Source organism: Centruroides vittatus, unplaced genomic scaffold (genome assembly GCF_030686945.1).
Source record: "Centruroides vittatus isolate TY-2023 unplaced genomic scaffold, ASM3068694v2 contig_82, whole genome shotgun sequence".
Lineage (NCBI taxonomy): Eukaryota > Metazoa > Arthropoda > Arachnida > Scorpiones > Buthidae > Centruroides > Centruroides vittatus.
In genome coordinates this window covers 208,839-226,730 of record NW_027122533.1, presented here as the reverse complement: position 1 = coordinate 226,730, position 17,892 = coordinate 208,839, and the positions used below count along the sequence as shown (strand labels likewise).

Sequence of the window (17,892 nt, the reverse complement as noted above, 5' to 3'; positions counted from 1 at the left end):
AAGTAGACCTATATTTATTAATTATGGTATTATCAAAAAATATCTATCAATCATCAACATAAAAGAAATTTACGAGTAATATTTGTATCACCTTGTTATCAAAATATTCATTTTGAATATGTAATTTGGCGAATTCTTAGCCGGTACAACTTCCCATCGAAATGTCCTCTGTCTGTTTACAAAATTTTTTATTAAAGTTTTTCTGAAAACTTAACGTTTTTGGCATTTTTATAGTAACTGATCACACAAGTATCTCTTATTGATATAGATTTTATTAATGAAAATGCATTTGGAGTTTAAATGACGCCTCCTCAGTTCTTATATTTTGTGCAGATATTAACTGATTATTGAATGTAAGTTAAAATTAAAAATTGGGCAATTGTCTGGATAAAATTTGCTTTAAAAAAGTTGCTGTAGATAGGTAAAAATTACGAGTTGGATCAGGTTTAAAACAAATTCTAAAATAAAACTGATAAAGTGAAATAAAATTAATTAAAAAACTTTTTGAAAACAGTTGAAATTAAAAACTCTTAAAACCATTATAAAATTGTACAAATTACATTGTATTTTGTACAATTTTAGTGATCAAATAATGTTTCTGATTTTGAGGAGTGAGTAAGGATATTGTCTAACGTATTTTAAATGCACTGTGTCATGTGTACAACCGGTTCCACTCACCGATTCAATACAACTGGTCTGCATAAATGTTGTTCGAGTTTGCATAAAGTGTTTTGAATAACATTAGGTTTTCAGAGTTTTTGTCTGATTTTATTTGTCTTATTTGTAAATTTGTTTCCAATATGAAGCATTCAATAATTAAATTCATTTGTTTTTCGTGGGACACCTCTTTAATTACGCAAATTTCTGTCACAATACTTATTCACTATTGAAATTATATTCTCGATTAACATTTTCTAACGAAATTCATCAGCAAAACTTGTATTCAATTATTTCAATTAAAGCAGATTACTGTTCTATAATACTTAAAAATTCAGTTCATTTCTGGAATAAACCATTGTAAATATTTCTAAAAATATTATCTCAAAAACTTCTGATTATATTTCAGTAATGTTTATTCTAGATGTATTTAACAGTTGAACTCACAAATGTTTCGATATTACCAATTTTATGTTTTACTTGGTATGCGAAAATAATACTTCACACACGTTTCTAATAATAAAATTACAAAAAAAAAAAAAACACATAATACCAGACTTGCAAAAGATGGTTATACATTAAAGACAATCCACTGTTTTATAGTTTTGTTCGTTCGATCATTTCTTTAGCGAAATATTTATCTTTGGCAATTTTGTATAAATCATTCATTGAAGTTACTCCCGTCTTCTTTACCAAATTATAAAAAGTGCCATTTACGTTCTTCAGTAATGCATACGGCGAGTCATATTCTTGTAATTTTCCTGCATCTAATACCTAAAAATTTTAAATGTGTAAATAAGTAAGAATTTATTTTTATATTTATATGAAGAATCTTACCAGAACTCTATCCGAATCCATAATTGTGTGTAATCTGTGGGCTATTGTCAACACAGTAGAAGATTTGAATCTCTCTCGAATTATTTTCTGTAGACAGGAATCGGTCCTTCATATAAAGTAAATAAAATATACGTCATGGTTGAAAATATTTATATCAGTATAAAACACAAAACACGTATGAAAATGGTAAAATTACTTGAAAATATCAATATTTAGAACTTTTTTTTTTTACAAACTGAAACCGATTATCATATCCGTGTTGTATACTTGTTTATCGCAGGAGAGAATTCTCTGGGCTTGCTTAGCATGCGCCGCATGCTTAAGAAAAGGTTTTGACTATCAGTATACTTTTCATATGAAAACAAATATGCCAATTATAATTTATTCTAACGTGTAAACTATTTTATCATTTGTGTTAGCTTTTACATTGGCAGCTAGCAGCTAGCCGTTTTAAGTGCGATGCTGGCGGGAACTCGATCACTTGCTCAGGTGGAGGTTTTCCGCGAAAAACAATTCCACGCGCATGACGTCATTCGATGCATTTAACGCGGCCAGATTGTATCGAAAGTTTGCGATACCCAGTCACCATACATGTATTGTGTACAGGGGTGGATCTACATATGGGGACTAATAGGGCTTAAGCCCTGGGTCCCCAGTGTCAAAGGTCCACAAAAATTGAATTATCATAAAATTTTAATACATTTTCATTATAATATAATTCATATATTTCATATGTAGATATATTGGGCTTTATAATTGTCCATACTTTTTTATTCACACCAAATAACCTTTCTGCCTACCAGACTTTATCCATTCGCCCACTCCATTAATACAACCCTCGTATGCTTCCTTACCCTTACTCTCAAGCCTGTCTTGTCTCACAAATTATACACTGAGCTATCTATCGAATAACGTCAATCTTCTATTAAAATTATCACATCCTAATTTATATTAATCGATATAGAAACAAATTCACTAACACCCGCGTCCATCCTTGCGACAATTAATCAATAAGCTATACTCTTCAAACTATCATGGAAATAATCAACAATCAACTTTCGTAATAATAACTTACCAGGGGGGTGGGGGGATTCGTTTTCTCAGCTTACGATCTCTCCCTTAATCTTATATACGATATCTATACAAAGCAAATCTCCTAATTATTATAGCCATCATGGTTAAACCTTCTAAATTCATCCATCACCTTTAGTTAAAACCCAGAAATCATATTAAATCAGTAAGTAACCTTACTCACTACAATCTGCTTCCTTCAGTATCACCAATTAACCTTCCTCCTCCGCCGCACAACCAACGGAACGCCAACACCCAACAACAGCCGGACCACAAATTGAATTATCATAAAATTTTAATACATTTTCATTATAATATAATTCATATATTTCATATGTAGATATATTGGGCTTTATAATTGTCCATACTTTTTTATTCACACCAAATAACCTTTCTGCCTATTGTTTAGTGCTAGAGATAGGCCTATTATTCTTATCATAACTTTCAGCGTACCCAAAAATTTTTGTTAGGATACACCCGTTTAGTTCCTATATCTGTCAGAGTACATGTATATCCTTTCTACAGTGGGTTAGTCAGAGATGGTGCTATCACGATGTAGTGAAGAATAAATGTGGGAAATTTTTAAAAAAATTTTTCACGCGTTTATCTCCTTTCCGTTTCCGTTCTGGAAAAAACTTTTTTAAACAGTTACGCCTAGTAATGAAAAAATCTCTCTATATTGTCACATAATTCCTTTATATGTGAATTTTTTATCGCAGTAATTTTTGGGTAAAACCTTTTTTTAAATTTATATTAAATTCTTTTGTGATTTTCCATCCATTACGGTTTTTCAAAAGTTTTGAAGTTATTTTCAATTTTATATAATATTTTAAAATTTTAGGCATTTAACTCATGTCGATTTTTTCCAACCTGCAAATCTAATTCAAGAAAATGTAATTGACAGTTAACGAATTTCATCCACGATCGTAGATGACGTAACGGTTGTTATGTTTACAACTACGATGCCTGGCGGCCTTATCCCCAGACTGAAAAGTGAGTGAAGTTCGTCTCGTGTTCTACATTCTGGAGAAGTGACGTAATCATTGTAAATAAAAGAAAATTTTAGTATATCTTTTGTTTAATTTTAAAATTCGTCTTTCAAATTTACACACAAATATTAAAGCGGTTTAAAATATTAGCATTTGATAAATAAACTTAATTTACGTATAACAAATTTAAATAAATAAAATTTTAAGAAACAACAAAACAATTAAAAAAATGTAAAAATATTTTTTGTATTCATTTTCAGAATTTTGGCATATGTTATCTACATTGACCGATATTTAATTTTAAAAACAATATTCATCATTGGCATGCATCAGAAAAAAAGCATATCTTCCCTAAAAGACACTTCCCTGAGAGGGTCAGCTTCACTGTGAAAAAGCCAACAGTCTACGACAGCAATCTAATGTGTGACCTAGTTTCTCTAACATAGTAAAACGAAGTAAGTTACAGTATAACGATACACAAACACTAATCATAATAATCAAAGCAAATTATTAAAGTATAAGTTTTTCTGAAATCCTCCAATCAGTAGACATGTCTAAATAACACGCTTATAAACACTAAAAACCATAAATTTCTGGAAATTAGGACTAGATAATTATATGCACAAATAAATTAGTAGACCTCTAATACATACCTTCATTTATATTCAAGTATTATATCCAAACAAAGATCAGTTCTTGCTAATTGTCAAAAGTAAATTAATTTTCAACTTTTCTTTTTATAAAGTAGCATATTCTGAAACAAGTTCTAAATTCACAGTAAACATTCCACCTTTTATGCATTAAAACCAACGCAAAATGTATAAATCCACGTAAAAAAAATTTATCGCAGTGAACTTCGAAAAAAAATAAGAAACACCAAACGTACTCTACGAAATCTGACTCGAAGTGATGCTTATCACAGTTATCATAGGCTGCCTATGGGATGAGCTGAGAATGTGACGTGACCGAAATGTCCTGGATAAATATTTAGTTTAAAAAAATTCTTCTATGAAACCCAATGAGTTTAATTAATACAGAATACCTAAATCTGTTTAATAAAGATTAGTAATTTACCATTACAATTATGCAAATTAGATATAAAAAGATTACTGCTTGAAATCTCCTGCCAAGCGCTCGTAGCGGTGATGACCGGCCCCTAAACACTGGGAAGTTCGGTCTTGAGTTCGTGCGGCGACTCGGACAGACTGGCAATTAGGAGTTTTCCGGGTTTTCTCCTAGCCAATAACGACTGAATAGGAGGCCAGTTCCCCATAAAAGTCCTCCCGGAAGGCACGGTTTTCCGCGCATACGTTTAGGACGTTTAGGCCGTGAGATAAACGGCTGGCTCTTCGATCGTGAAGTGATCAATAACTGCTCTTCGGAGGAAAGGCGTATTAAGGCTATAACCTCCATATGAACCTAAGAAGAGAAGAATGAGAATCTCCTGACAACTATATGGCATGCGAGGACTGTCAATATTACGTGATATTAAAACTTTGCTGCTAAGCACTAAAAATTTTATATAATTTTTTTATTAATCCAGTCAAATTTAAATATTATAAAATGTCTGGATCTGTTTAATAAAGATTAGTAGTGTACTATCACAAATATGCAAATTACATATGAAAAAATCCTGGGAAATCTCCCGAAAGTTATAAATATAGAACGATCACGTGACCAAAGCTAACACCAAGAAATATTAAGAAATATGTTTAAAATTTAATGTTTCTGTACAAATTAATAAATTTTAACAAATTTCATCAAAGACGACAGAATAATTTTCAGCTTACATAAACTGTACAATAAATGATTATTTCTTTGAAAGAAGTCAATATACACGAATAAATAATAATTATTTAATAATGCTTTTATCCATTTTAAGTTGATATTGTAAAACTTAAGCTATTTAATTGTGTTTGGCTTTTATAATTTAGAGTTTCCGAGTATTTTACTGTAAAATTCAATTTAGTAAACAGAAACAAAGATAAGCTATTAAATATAAACAGAACAATACAATAATTTTTACGTAAATTGAGTGTAAATACAGATAAAACCAATTATATCAAAGATGGGACGAATAAGCTGACATCCCTCCAACAGAGCTTATAATTCATTGTCATTCTTTGCTTGGTTGCTATTTCGACTGTTTTTTGTTAGTAAAAAGTTAATGTTTTATGATAAAAGTGCATGTTCTTAGTGAAGGAAGTTAAAAGTATGGAAATATAATATTCACACACATAATTTGTTGAGTCAAACCTGTTACATTGTAACCAATTATATAGAAGTTTGGTTTTGCACATCAAACAACTCAGTTAATTTCCCTCTACATCAGTGTAGGATCTGTACTGTAACAGTCATACGAAATTACGTGTTTCTTCATTGGAATTCCATTCTAAGTTTATTGACTTACAACGTAAGTTTCAAGTGTGTACAATAGCAAAAAATAAAACAGAGGAAGAAAATTATGCTACACAAAAGCAAGGCAAAATGCAATGAAAAATGTCATTTTTCATATATATAATCATGAAAATTTATGATAAAACAACTTACCATTCTTACAACTCGAAGTATGAAAACAAAGAAATTAATACCAACAATATAAATTAAGACGTTAGAAAAACGAAAAAATCTAATAATAATCTTTGCTGTTTGCCCGGGCAACGACAGATTTAACGAGTTATTCACATTAAAAATCTGAATTTCGAGCTTTATTTATGTTTAGAGCTTTTTACCTTTAAAACAACAAAAGAACCTTTCCTCTGCAGTTATTCCGATTTTGCCAATCAACAATAAGGACAACCGAAAAAAGAAAAACGAGTTAAAACATATTTTGGACTTATTGCACATAATATTTGATTCCAGATTCCCAGAAGCACTCTGCAAATCGGTCTTCTTAATATCAATTCGATCATCGTGAATATCAGCAATCTTACAACTTTCATCTTCATCTTAGCTTCATCTCATCCTTAGCCTTCATCTACACTAGGATTCTTTACTGCTGTTCTCCACGATAAAGATGTAAAATGACATATTACGACTCGGTTGGCAGATATTTATACTTAATTTTACGATTTACTTATAAATTTTTAATTTGGAAAGTATTAAGTGAAATAAGTTCATATTTAATTAACAATAACACTTGAAAATAATACAATCCGAAACACAAAGCGAGTAGCCAAATATCTAACAGTTTGCAAAAAGTCATAAATAACCATTGTCTACGCAACACAAATTAAAAACATAAATTTTTTTATCATTGAATTAGATAATATTTTCCATTTCACGTGTTCTAACCTTTTATCAATGCTGGACGTTGCTTCGTCCATGACAATAATTCTATTCTGGTGAAGAATCGTTCTGGCCAGACAAATTAACTGTCTTTCTCCCACGCTGAAATTTCGCCCTCCTTCCGTTACATGCGTATCCAATCCTCCAGGTAATGTTCTAATAACTTCTTTTAACTGCACCTTTAATTCAGATTTTTTTGAAAGTAAATACAAGATAAATAAAGTTCAATAGTTAAAAGAAATAAAAAGAAAATCAGGAAGCAAATTGAAATACAGTCAAACCTGTTTTTATGCGGGGGATAGGGACTGCATAAAAGAAAATGCATAAAATAATCGCGCGAAACTTCATGAGTGGCTATAAAAAATAGTTTTCGCAACACAATTAAAAAAATATTTTTTATGCGGTGAATAGGGACCGCATAAAAAAAGTCTCACGTAGAAAATAACTCGAAACCGTACGAAATAACTAGGAATTGCTTTTTTAACTCCTTGGGCCTTTTTCTGCAACACCTAATGGGGAAAAAATCCTCTAAGAATTTTAATTTTTATATTAATTAATTATTTCCACTTAAATACCAATCTAACAATAAAAAGTTAAAAATAATCGTTAAATAATGATTTTATTTGATAAATATAGCTGCAGGAAATGTTATTTCATTTAACAAGGCGTGAAATTTCTCACCTGCAGTCTAAAGCTGGAGGGGAGCTAACTTACCGCATCTGTTCAAATATAACATAATATTTATGGTTTTTATGCTATTAAAATAAGAGGGGACCGAAATAAACGTATGAGAAAAAAATTTTACTGAATAAAAAATGAAAAAACCTGCTGATGTCATAGAAAACAACCAATAGAGTTTTTAAAAATTTTACAGGAGTCAATTATGTTCCAATTTGATTGAAATTTTCATATACTGCACAAAAAAAATCGCACAAAACAAATCGCACAAATAAAAATCGCACAGAAAAAGATCGCACAAAAACAGGTTTGACTGTATTTATTTACTTTTAACCTCTTCTATGACTTTCCACAGCGTTTTTTCCGAATATTTATTGAAAGGATCGATGGTTCTTCGAAGAGGACCGGTAAACAACATTGGATCCTGAAAAAATATGCCATGTTAATCGCTTCTTTTTACCATCATTGGTAATAAAAGTAAGTTTTATATAAAAAAGAAACATATGTAATAAGAAAATAATTAATTAAAAATTATTTTGACCAAATTAGTTATTACTTACTTGAGGGATGATGGATATTTTGCCACGTAGATCCCGAAGACCGATTTCCTTAGTGTCGATTCCATCGATCGTGATTGTTCCCGTTGGTTCTGTCATGCGAAATAACGAAGCAATTACAGAACTCTTTCCTACTCCTGTTCTTCCAACAATTCCTATCTGCAATTAGCAAATAATAAAAACCGTTTTACACAGTAATTACTAACAATACTTCTCTGACCTGCAGATGTTTTACCTTTTCTCCGGAGTTAATACGAAATGTCAAATTCTTTAAAACGATGTTTTTATCCCTGGAGTATTGCAAAGAAACATTATCAAAATGAATTTCTCCTCTTTGTGGCCAGTCCGAGGGTGGTCGTTTTTCAGGTAAACTTTCGTACGAAGCTTCCGATTTCAATTTGCTGTATTTCAGAATGCGCTTTACCGAATTCATCTGGAAAATTTATTTTTTATGAAGTAACACAATGTATGAAACTAGTTGACATAACAAGATATAGGCCTATTATTTGAGATTATATTACTTGCAGTACTTCTTTGAAACAAATGATTAGAATATTTTTATATGAAGACGTGTGGGAAAAATCGTTAGCATTTATATTTTCTTTAATTGTAAATTAATTTTCATTCTTAAACCGTTACAATTTTTATGTACTGATTTACAAATAAAATTTATTTTTTGTGTCTTAAAATTTTATAAATTTTCAAAAGTAAAATATGTTTTCACTATTTTTTTGTAACTTTCCTTAATATATAAACTTTCTCTTTAATATTTTAATATAAAAAGCAATAAAATTGAGAACTGTCATAGACGTTTGTACTTGCTTTGCCCCATTTCACAAATTTCCTGTTTCTGAACACATTTTTAAAAGTTGATATAAAATAATTGCACAGTTAAGATTAGACATTGTTAATATCTAATAATTTCAGTTTAGTATCTAACAAATCTATTTTTATGTGCAACATCCTCTTTGGGATTATTTAAGTATAACCCCCCAGAAAAATACACACAGAAATGGATTTATCACAAGAACATTCTTCGAGCAAATCGGTTTTTGATAATCTGTGGCATTGTGTAATATAGTGTTTTGGGTATGTGTTAAAAATATGTAACATGTAATTTGTAAAGCTTCGACGACTGATATCATGATTTAGTATTGTTTTGGGTGTTTGTATTTTTTGTTATTTTATTTGTCATTTTAGTGACATTGTTTGGTTTTTAGGTGTTTGTATGAATCTCTTAACGTGACTAATGTATTATATTCTTTACATATGAGATAAAATTACCTAACTGATAAAGACTATTTAACATTAAAGGCCGAAATGCATTTTATTCTTTAAATAAGACGACAATGAAGTCAATTGTGTGATAAACCTGCAATATACTTTGTAATTGCAGAATGTAGAATGTACTAAATTAATTAGTTTTGATTTACAAATATCCAAGAAAAAACACGAAACTAACTACAAAAATGTATTCGTAGTTGTATATTACATTTTGAATATAACAGCCTTTCAGATTTCTTCATAGATAAACCTAAAATATTATAAGAAAAAGATTTAAATAAAATGAGCGATGTCATTTTCTATCTAAAGAAATCAAAAATGTGAAAAAAATTAATCAGGCTCGTGGAATTTGCTGACTACATTAATTTTCTTTACTTATTTATGGTCCGATTTCGAGTTAATTTTGTTGGGTGTATCAAACGCGGAAATAAATATATGTAACAATTTGCATGAAACGTTAATGAGATTAGAATGCATAGAAAGAAAGAATACTTTTGTTATCTCGGGTATACAGGATAACGATGAAACGAATGATTGTTTGTATATCATAGAATTTTCAGATGTCTTCTTTGTTGATGTTAAAGTTTCAATTTAGTCTCATTTTGATTAACTTTAAGCTGTAATTTTTGTCTAAAATTTAGTTGTTTCTTTAAAAAAAATGATTAAATATTGGTATTTCACAATTGTTTTCAAAAAGATTTTGACTAATTTATACGATAATTGATTTTAAAAAATTTTTGTTTATTTCTGTTTGAAAGTAACTATAAATGGGCAAAAATTAAGGTGTTTTTCTTGAGTTTTAGAAAAGTGAAGTGTTTTAGTAGTATACATATACTAGTGTTAAACATAACAATTAATTATTAAGTGATTTATTACTGACTCTTTAAAACAAATAATATCAGAATTATCAAACAAACACCTGGATTACTTTATTGGGCTTCATTTATTTTATAGAGGAAAAGGCGGTATTATGAAACCCTTCCATTTTAGACTGCTAATAGATTCGAACTCTAGAAAATTGTGGTTGTGCTGCACTAGGCAGACATCCATAGCACGGGGAGGATCCCTCCTATTTCAGTTGAGCTCAGTGAAACAGGACATTTGTGTTTTTCGCAATTTTCAAACTTTTGAATGGTAAGTGAATTTAATTATTTCTAAAATATAAATCATGTAGTTGTAGGTAACTGGTGCATGATCTACAGTCTAGGAGAACATGTTAATCTGTCTGATGTTTATGTTTTTACAATTTGGTGTTGACAGAAATTAAGTTAACCCATGATAAAGATGCGTGAAATACGGATCTCTTGGTGCTTTTAATACGGAACCTGACTCTTTTGGGGTTCGCAATACCCACAATTTGAAACCATGGAATATTTTTTGTAAACGTATGTGGTAGATGAATGAAAAAATTAGAAATAGATAGCTAAAACTATAGATAAGTAGATGTAGTTAAATTGTAAAGTTATTTTTGGTTTTAGAAAACTGTTCTGGATAGACAAATGTTGTTTTAAACTGATTTTTTAAAATTGATTTTATTTTAATTTTCAGATGCTTAGAGCTCAGCTGAACATGCCAAAGAAAAACTTGAAGAGACAAACATGGAGCCAGGAAAAAGGGCAAAGACAGTGAGTATGGTAAGGGACAAGAAAATTGGGCTGAAGAGTTGCAAAATTTTATGAGGTGCAAAAACTACTTTGCGAACTCTCTCTTTGCAAGCAGACATTCGTCCGGAGCAATTTGTGAAAAAGACACTAGGTACAAAGCCAATTCTTCCTGAGAGTATCCAAAAAGAAATGCCAGAATATACATTGTTGATGGAGGTCATTTTTTGTATTAATTAAGCATTTTTTCGATAAAATACATTGGAGTAAATGATTTTGTAATTAATTCACTTTTTGTACTTTTCTATTTGTTTTAGAGCACATGAAAGCATTTTTCTTAAAAAAACATACAATGGGGTTCCATATTACTGTCTGGCTTCCCCAAAATGACTTTCTGACTTTTCTTACAGAAACCTTCAAAAACCATACTTATAGTTATACTAGCAAAAAATTCAATTAGGAACATTTAGTTTGATAGTTACCAGTACTTTTCACACAAAATGTGAGCATAGTTATGCTACTTTGTTTACAATTTACTATAATAAACATGGAGTTCCATAATACCACCTGCTCCTATATATGTTGGAGAAAATAGAAAGAAATCGTGTGCTGCATTTTGATAAGAACATTGTCCTTTCCAAAAAGTTTATCTTCTTCGAAAAGTTGGACATCGTCCGATAAAGCAATCGGCTGTTCGTTTGATATTTAAATTAATTATCGGTTCGTTAGATATATAATACCTGAAATTCCATTTCTGATGCAAATACAATAAGATGTTGAAAATACAAAATTATTATTATTCCATAATTTAATACAAGTCCAATGTTGCTTCCTGCATCATCTAAAGCTACAAGTATATATTCAATGTTAGTTTTGTTATAGACTATAGACATTTAAATATTAATATATTTACCAACCTGCATTATTGGAAACACCAAAAATAATAACAGTAATAATTAGATTTATGAAACAAATTATTTGACCATATATGGAAATCCATCGATTTAAAGCCACGTAAAGGAACCACGTTGCGGTGTGCTTATCTTGATACTTATTAAACATAGATTTAAATTTGCTTTCAGCATTAAATGCTCTAATTGTTGTCAGTCCATAAAGAGATGCACTGAGATGAGAAAATACTGGACTTCTCACTGTCAAAAGAAATTTGTATATATAATTCAAGTATTTTACGATCTTTCTATTACACAATTCAATTATCATACTTTTTAAATATAATAATTATTATCTTATTATCTAATAAAAAATATTTATCTATATCTACCAAACTACTAATCAGAATTGAATGGAACTAAATATGCAACCAGAACTTTATAGTATTTGTGACGGTCCCGATTGTATCATTGATAAATAATAAAATTAAAGTAAATTAATTGTATAATTTTAATAAATGTAGTAATTTTGTAAATGTAATAATTTTTCAAAATCGGGTGAAACGGACACCAAGAAGAGAGGAACATTTTTCTCGGAGATTCACTTCTTTCCACAGGTTACACAGCTTCCTCGTGTGTGTGACCGGAACCTGCAGCCGAAATTCCTCTATTGGACGATTACTGTAAAATCATCCAAAAAAGGTTATGAAAAAATTCCTGGAGAGGGCCCCTAATAAAAAGGAGGGGTCGATGAATCAAAGAAAAGTCTTGCAGCTATCTTTGGTTGTGTGTGTCGCCAAGGCCGAACCGCCTATCTATGGAAGCATCCTATTTACCGAACCTACTTATTGTCTGTCGAACTACTATCAAACCTATTTACTATTGAACTAAAGCCTAAGGTGAACAGTGTAAGAGAACTCTAAAGGACTTGAACAACTCACTGGACTTCTTCTTCTACGTCAGAAAAGGTACTTATCCTCGCGTGAAATTAATGTAAACTCTCTCTCAAGGTTAAAGGTCACATAACCGCATATTCTAACCTATGTCCAATTTGTCCTATTTCTACTGGCCGTGTTATGCCTCATATAGTACTTATATTCTATTAGTTATGTCTTTATATACAGCCTGTAAGGTGACTGACAATTGTATAATTTCATATAATAAACGGGTATGTTATTTTTGTGATAAATAGTGGAGTGTATTCCTTTCTGTGTTCTCTACTTCTGTCTCCATTCTGACTCCGTCTCTGTACGCGACCGCGTAACGGCGTAACGGGTCGTAACGGCCTTGCTAATCCGTGTCCAAAGGAGCAGTGGTGTCATCCTAACGAGGCGTCAAAGAGGCACTGACCGGGTGGTCACATATTTATGCAAAAAAAACGGAAACAACTGAAAAAGAAGACATATTTCTAAATTATCTCAAAAGCAACAAACAAAGTAGTAAACCTCTTTTTTTGCAGAAGAAATTGACCAATACGTCACATGGAGGACTTCCGAATACACACGTTTTACAGCAACTACTCATGTTAGATAACAAAACGACAAAAAAGCATTATCAGGAAAAAAGTGTATTCACGATCAAAAGTATAGTGAAGTTACTGAACTGTTCTTGGTAAAGGCTTATCAGCTGAAGCATTCCAATATTTTAAAAGTTCCAATTTCTATGTTATTCTACGTGAGTAGTAGTGATTCGAATACACTTTGGGCTTTATTTTATTTTAGGCAAAGAAATTGTATATATATATTTTTTTCTTCGAATTTATTTAATTTTTCTTCGAAATTTTTCTGTTATATTATCAGAAACGTTACAAAATATCATGAAGTAGATAATTTTTTCCAATCAACGTGTTTTATATCTGCGAATTTTATTTTATAATTTTCTTCTTCTTCTTTTTCTTCGAAATGATTTAATTTTGCTATCATATTATCAAGACCGTGACAAATATCATGAAGCACTGTACATTGACTATGTGAATTATCAGCAATAGACAGTAGAGACTCGTTAATCGGAACTCCGGTAATCGGAATCGCCGGTAATCAAAACGATTTTCAGTCGGACTGTGTCGTGCTGAATCAAACGTTTTTTGATACTAAATTTACTTCTAAAGTATAATTTTTATGTTTTTATATTCTTCAATATATTTATTTTGTTTGTACAAAATGCAGAAATAATTTTTAACGATACGATAGCCTCGATTATTATTATAAAAATTTTCGTTAGGCTTAAAATCGACGAAAATTCAACACGAAGCGACACGCAACGGAGAAAAATTTGAACATCGGACAGGTTAATATATTTATTCGAACATAATCGGTAATTGGAACAAATCACTAATCTGAACAACCCTAGTCCCCAATTGATTCCGATTTTCGGTTCTCTACTGTATTTCTAATCTAGTTTTCGATATTTTAAAACATAACGCGAAGAAAGATGGTTTTTGAAATCATGAATAAAATCTTTCATTATTTGATATTAAAAACTAAATCCCGATGTAGATAATCATTTAGCTCATGCAAAGTGCCATTTTTTCATCATTGATATTTTAAAACTATTTTCATAGCTAATTTATGTGTATACTTCTTAACAAATTTTTTCTCCTGGAGAATTTGAAATTTCACTATTTTATTTCAATCAAGATATTTTGAAAAATTATTAATGAATTCTTAGTCTAATACTTGCTGTTATGGAATTACATCCTATTTTGCATGTCTAATAAGTTTTTCAATGAATGAAATAGAAAATATATAACTTTTCCACATTAATTACCAGTTTAAATTATTTGCAAATTCAGATATGAATATGGGAGACAAGTCAGTTCTTTCACTTATAATAACTCCATTTAATATAATTTTTGAAACGTCAAATACTATTTTCATCTATTAGTAAACTTGATAATTTTCCCAATCAACTGATATAACCTGTTTATATCTTATAAGAAAAAAAAAAAATATATATATATATATATTAGAATATATATATTTAGTATTAAAAACAAAAAACCTTGATAATTCCAGCAAAAAAATATTTAATAAAAACGTTTTCGACTGTTTTAAACAGCCTTCATCAGTTAAAACGAACTTAAAAACAAAAGATATATTGCGCATGCGCAATTTGTTAATTTCTTATTCAGAACAGCATTTTTACTTTGGAATTAATTTGAATTTTAAATATTTGCTTGAGTTCTTTTTCTGCATTCTTTTGTTTTTAAGTTCGTTTTAACTGATGAAGGCTGTTTAAAACAGTCGAAAACGTTTTTATTAAATATTTTTTTCTGGAATTATCAAGGTTTTTTGTTTTTAATAGTTATTTTCCAGTAGCTATTTTTGTTTATTATATATTTAGTTATTTAGGATATATATCATATATATATATTATCAAGTTTACTAGTAGATAATGGTAATACTATTCGACGCTTAATTATATAAATTATATAATTCCTATGCTTAAAATAAAATTTACCCCAAAGTGCATCGAATTACCACTACTTACCTGACAAAAACTGTATGTTTACTGCTGTGCGATTCGCCGGGGTATAGAAAATACGAAATTATCTTCTATACCGCTTACTGAGCTCTGACCTAGATTGGCCTCTCGAAAGTCCAGGATGGCTTCCTTAAGATATTAAATTTAGACAGAAATCCGTAAAGATATCCTGTAGCACAGGGACGCTTTAGAACCCCCGTGAGTTAGTTTTTCCTGACACCAGTTAACATAGGAATTTAGCGGGTTAACGCACTTTAAATCTCGCGAAATAACGAGTTGGAGGGACGTAAGTAAGTTTGGAAGGATGCTGAATGAATTTGAGTCAGAGATGAATCAATTCTTAACAATAACAATATACATTAAATTTAACGAAATAAAAATGAAATACAAAGGAAAGATATAACATAATTTCGGTTAGATCTTATTCTAACTTAAATCTATTCTCAAATACGCGAGAGTGAGACTTTACAATAATATTCTATGATCACGATACCTCATTACTGCAGATTCTAGACGTTTTCTATTGGCACAAATATTAAATCTTTATCTTCCACTTAACAACTGGCAATTATTTAGATTGGGACTTATTCCATATTCAACTCTATGTGGAGACCTTTTTCTCGGTGTCTTTGCAGCGAAGACTTAAGCGGACTCCTATATCTATGGGAGGACCAACCCTTGCTTCTCTACAGTGACTGAGGCTAAACGCCTCGATTTGGGTGCGAATTCTGATAATATTCTTCTGCTTTACCCAAGCAAAACATTACAACCTTACATCATATCAGGGGTAAAACAAAGAGGTTAAACACTTAGCGTCAACAAGTTAAGTCTACGATAACGATCTTAAAAACGGAACTTAACTTCCTTTCTAATGGAACAGGGCAGAATCCTCTCCTTCCCAAAATTATACAATTTAATATATATATGGTCCTCTTACAATTAAACAAACATAACATTTTGATTAAAAATCCATCTAACAACAATCTATATAACAATTAGGACCTTCCAAGCCCAATTTTAACAGTTGCTATACAAAGGGGCGCAAAATGTCATCATGCCGTTATCAGTCAATTTCTGTCAACACTTTCTTCTTGATTTTAACGCCTTTTGGCAAGAAAAATATTTTAATCAATATTTAAATAAAGTAAATTTTTACATTAACTTTAAAGAAGTATAAAGGGGAGAATAAGGAGGCCCTGGATCTCACACTGACAAAATTACAACAAAAAGTCACATGACTTATCTTTTGAAAACTCTTTATTTTTATGAAATGCTAAGACATTTTAGCACAAAGATTACATTTGTTGTGGCACTGTCTTATGAGATTTTTATTTAAAACTTTTTTTTTTACTATTAATTATTATAAAATGGCAAAATGCTTAATTTTTAATGGAGAAAATAAGTTTTAAAAAATTGTAAATGCTAATAACAATCAAAATTTGCATTAACTCTGTCCCCTCTCCAGATATGACATACGACCCCATAATCTTCCAACCCTTTAACTGTTAACCATTAAAATATAATTGCATCAATATCTCCTATGTATAAATTACTATAACAAATTGTCTTTTTAACTTACTTCATTCTCAGAAATTACACAACCAAGGAAATTTTGCAAAGTACTTGATGGGCTGTCTTAATTACTTTTGACCGAATAATGTAAAATGTAGTCATTTCGACTTGCTGTAGTACCTCTCAATTGGAACTACTGTTTCACGAGCAATAGTAGCTGAGATAATTTACTTTTTGCTTTTAGAGATGGAAAAATTCTAAAATGCAACAAAAAATAGTCCATGCTCGTTTATTCATAAAAGCAAGCATTGCATGAAGCAGACAGACTTCTAAATATTATCCTGTCACGTTTATTAGGAGACATCTTGTTTACTTCACACTTTCGACAACTTATTTTTTCCTCATACTATTTTGAAATTCTCACTTATAATGGCAAATTCGCATTTCCGTATAACTTCAGTTTTCAAAGAAATTTCTCGCTGCAATACTGTGATGTGCTGCTTTTAAGGTTTTATTTTCTTTGTTATAATTGAAAAATTCCAAAGTGAATTAGTATTCAATGTTCGTTTTCAATCCTTTAAATAATGCTTTAAACATTATAATAAATTCACTGTATGCCTAATTGATTGAACTGTCCTTCATTAAAGAGCAACTTAATTTCGAGCTCTCTTGAAACAGAATACTTGTAGTATAGAAAGAAATTGATCGTCTTTTGGAAAATTAAACAATTGTACAGATTATTTCTAAGAAGTTATTAGATCCGAACTCGCGGAAATTCCTGTAACTTGTTATACATTTTTCTATAAATACATTAAATCTGTTTACTTAAATCGAGGATAATCAACTGTTTCGGGCCTAGTCCTAAATAATCAAAAGAATAACCTAAAAATTTGTAATTATATACAGTACGTACAGTACATTAAGATATACTTTTAAATTAACTTTAAGTAAGTACACAGATTATAAATTACTCTTTTTTCAATTATTCTGTAAAATTTTCCGTAAATATTTTAAAACTGTAATTGTAATTTAACCTGTTTTTTCT

At 30.2% G+C, this 17,892-nt stretch overlaps 1 protein-coding gene across 1 annotated transcript in view; it reads right to left on the bottom strand.

The window, feature by feature from the left end:
- Positions 1 to 1,231: 1,231 nt before the first annotated feature.
- Positions 1,232 to 17,892, bottom strand: part of LOC136982308 (ATP-binding cassette subfamily C member 4-like) — a 37,295-nt gene continuing 20,634 nt past the window's right edge. The window contains exons 6-13 of the mRNA XM_067278786.1: positions 11,880 to 12,113; positions 11,703 to 11,809; positions 8,313 to 8,510; positions 8,081 to 8,236; positions 7,855 to 7,944; positions 6,849 to 7,021; positions 1,495 to 1,600; positions 1,232 to 1,431 (exon numbers count right to left, since the gene is read on the bottom strand). Coding sequence (XP_067134887.1) covers positions 1,255 to 1,431; positions 1,495 to 1,600; positions 6,849 to 7,021; positions 7,855 to 7,944; positions 8,081 to 8,236; positions 8,313 to 8,510; positions 11,703 to 11,809; positions 11,880 to 12,113 — 1,241 coding nt within the window. The 3' untranslated portion in view covers positions 1,232 to 1,254. The remainder of the gene's footprint in view (positions 1,432 to 1,494; positions 1,601 to 6,848; positions 7,022 to 7,854; positions 7,945 to 8,080; positions 8,237 to 8,312; positions 8,511 to 11,702; positions 11,810 to 11,879; positions 12,114 to 17,892) is intronic.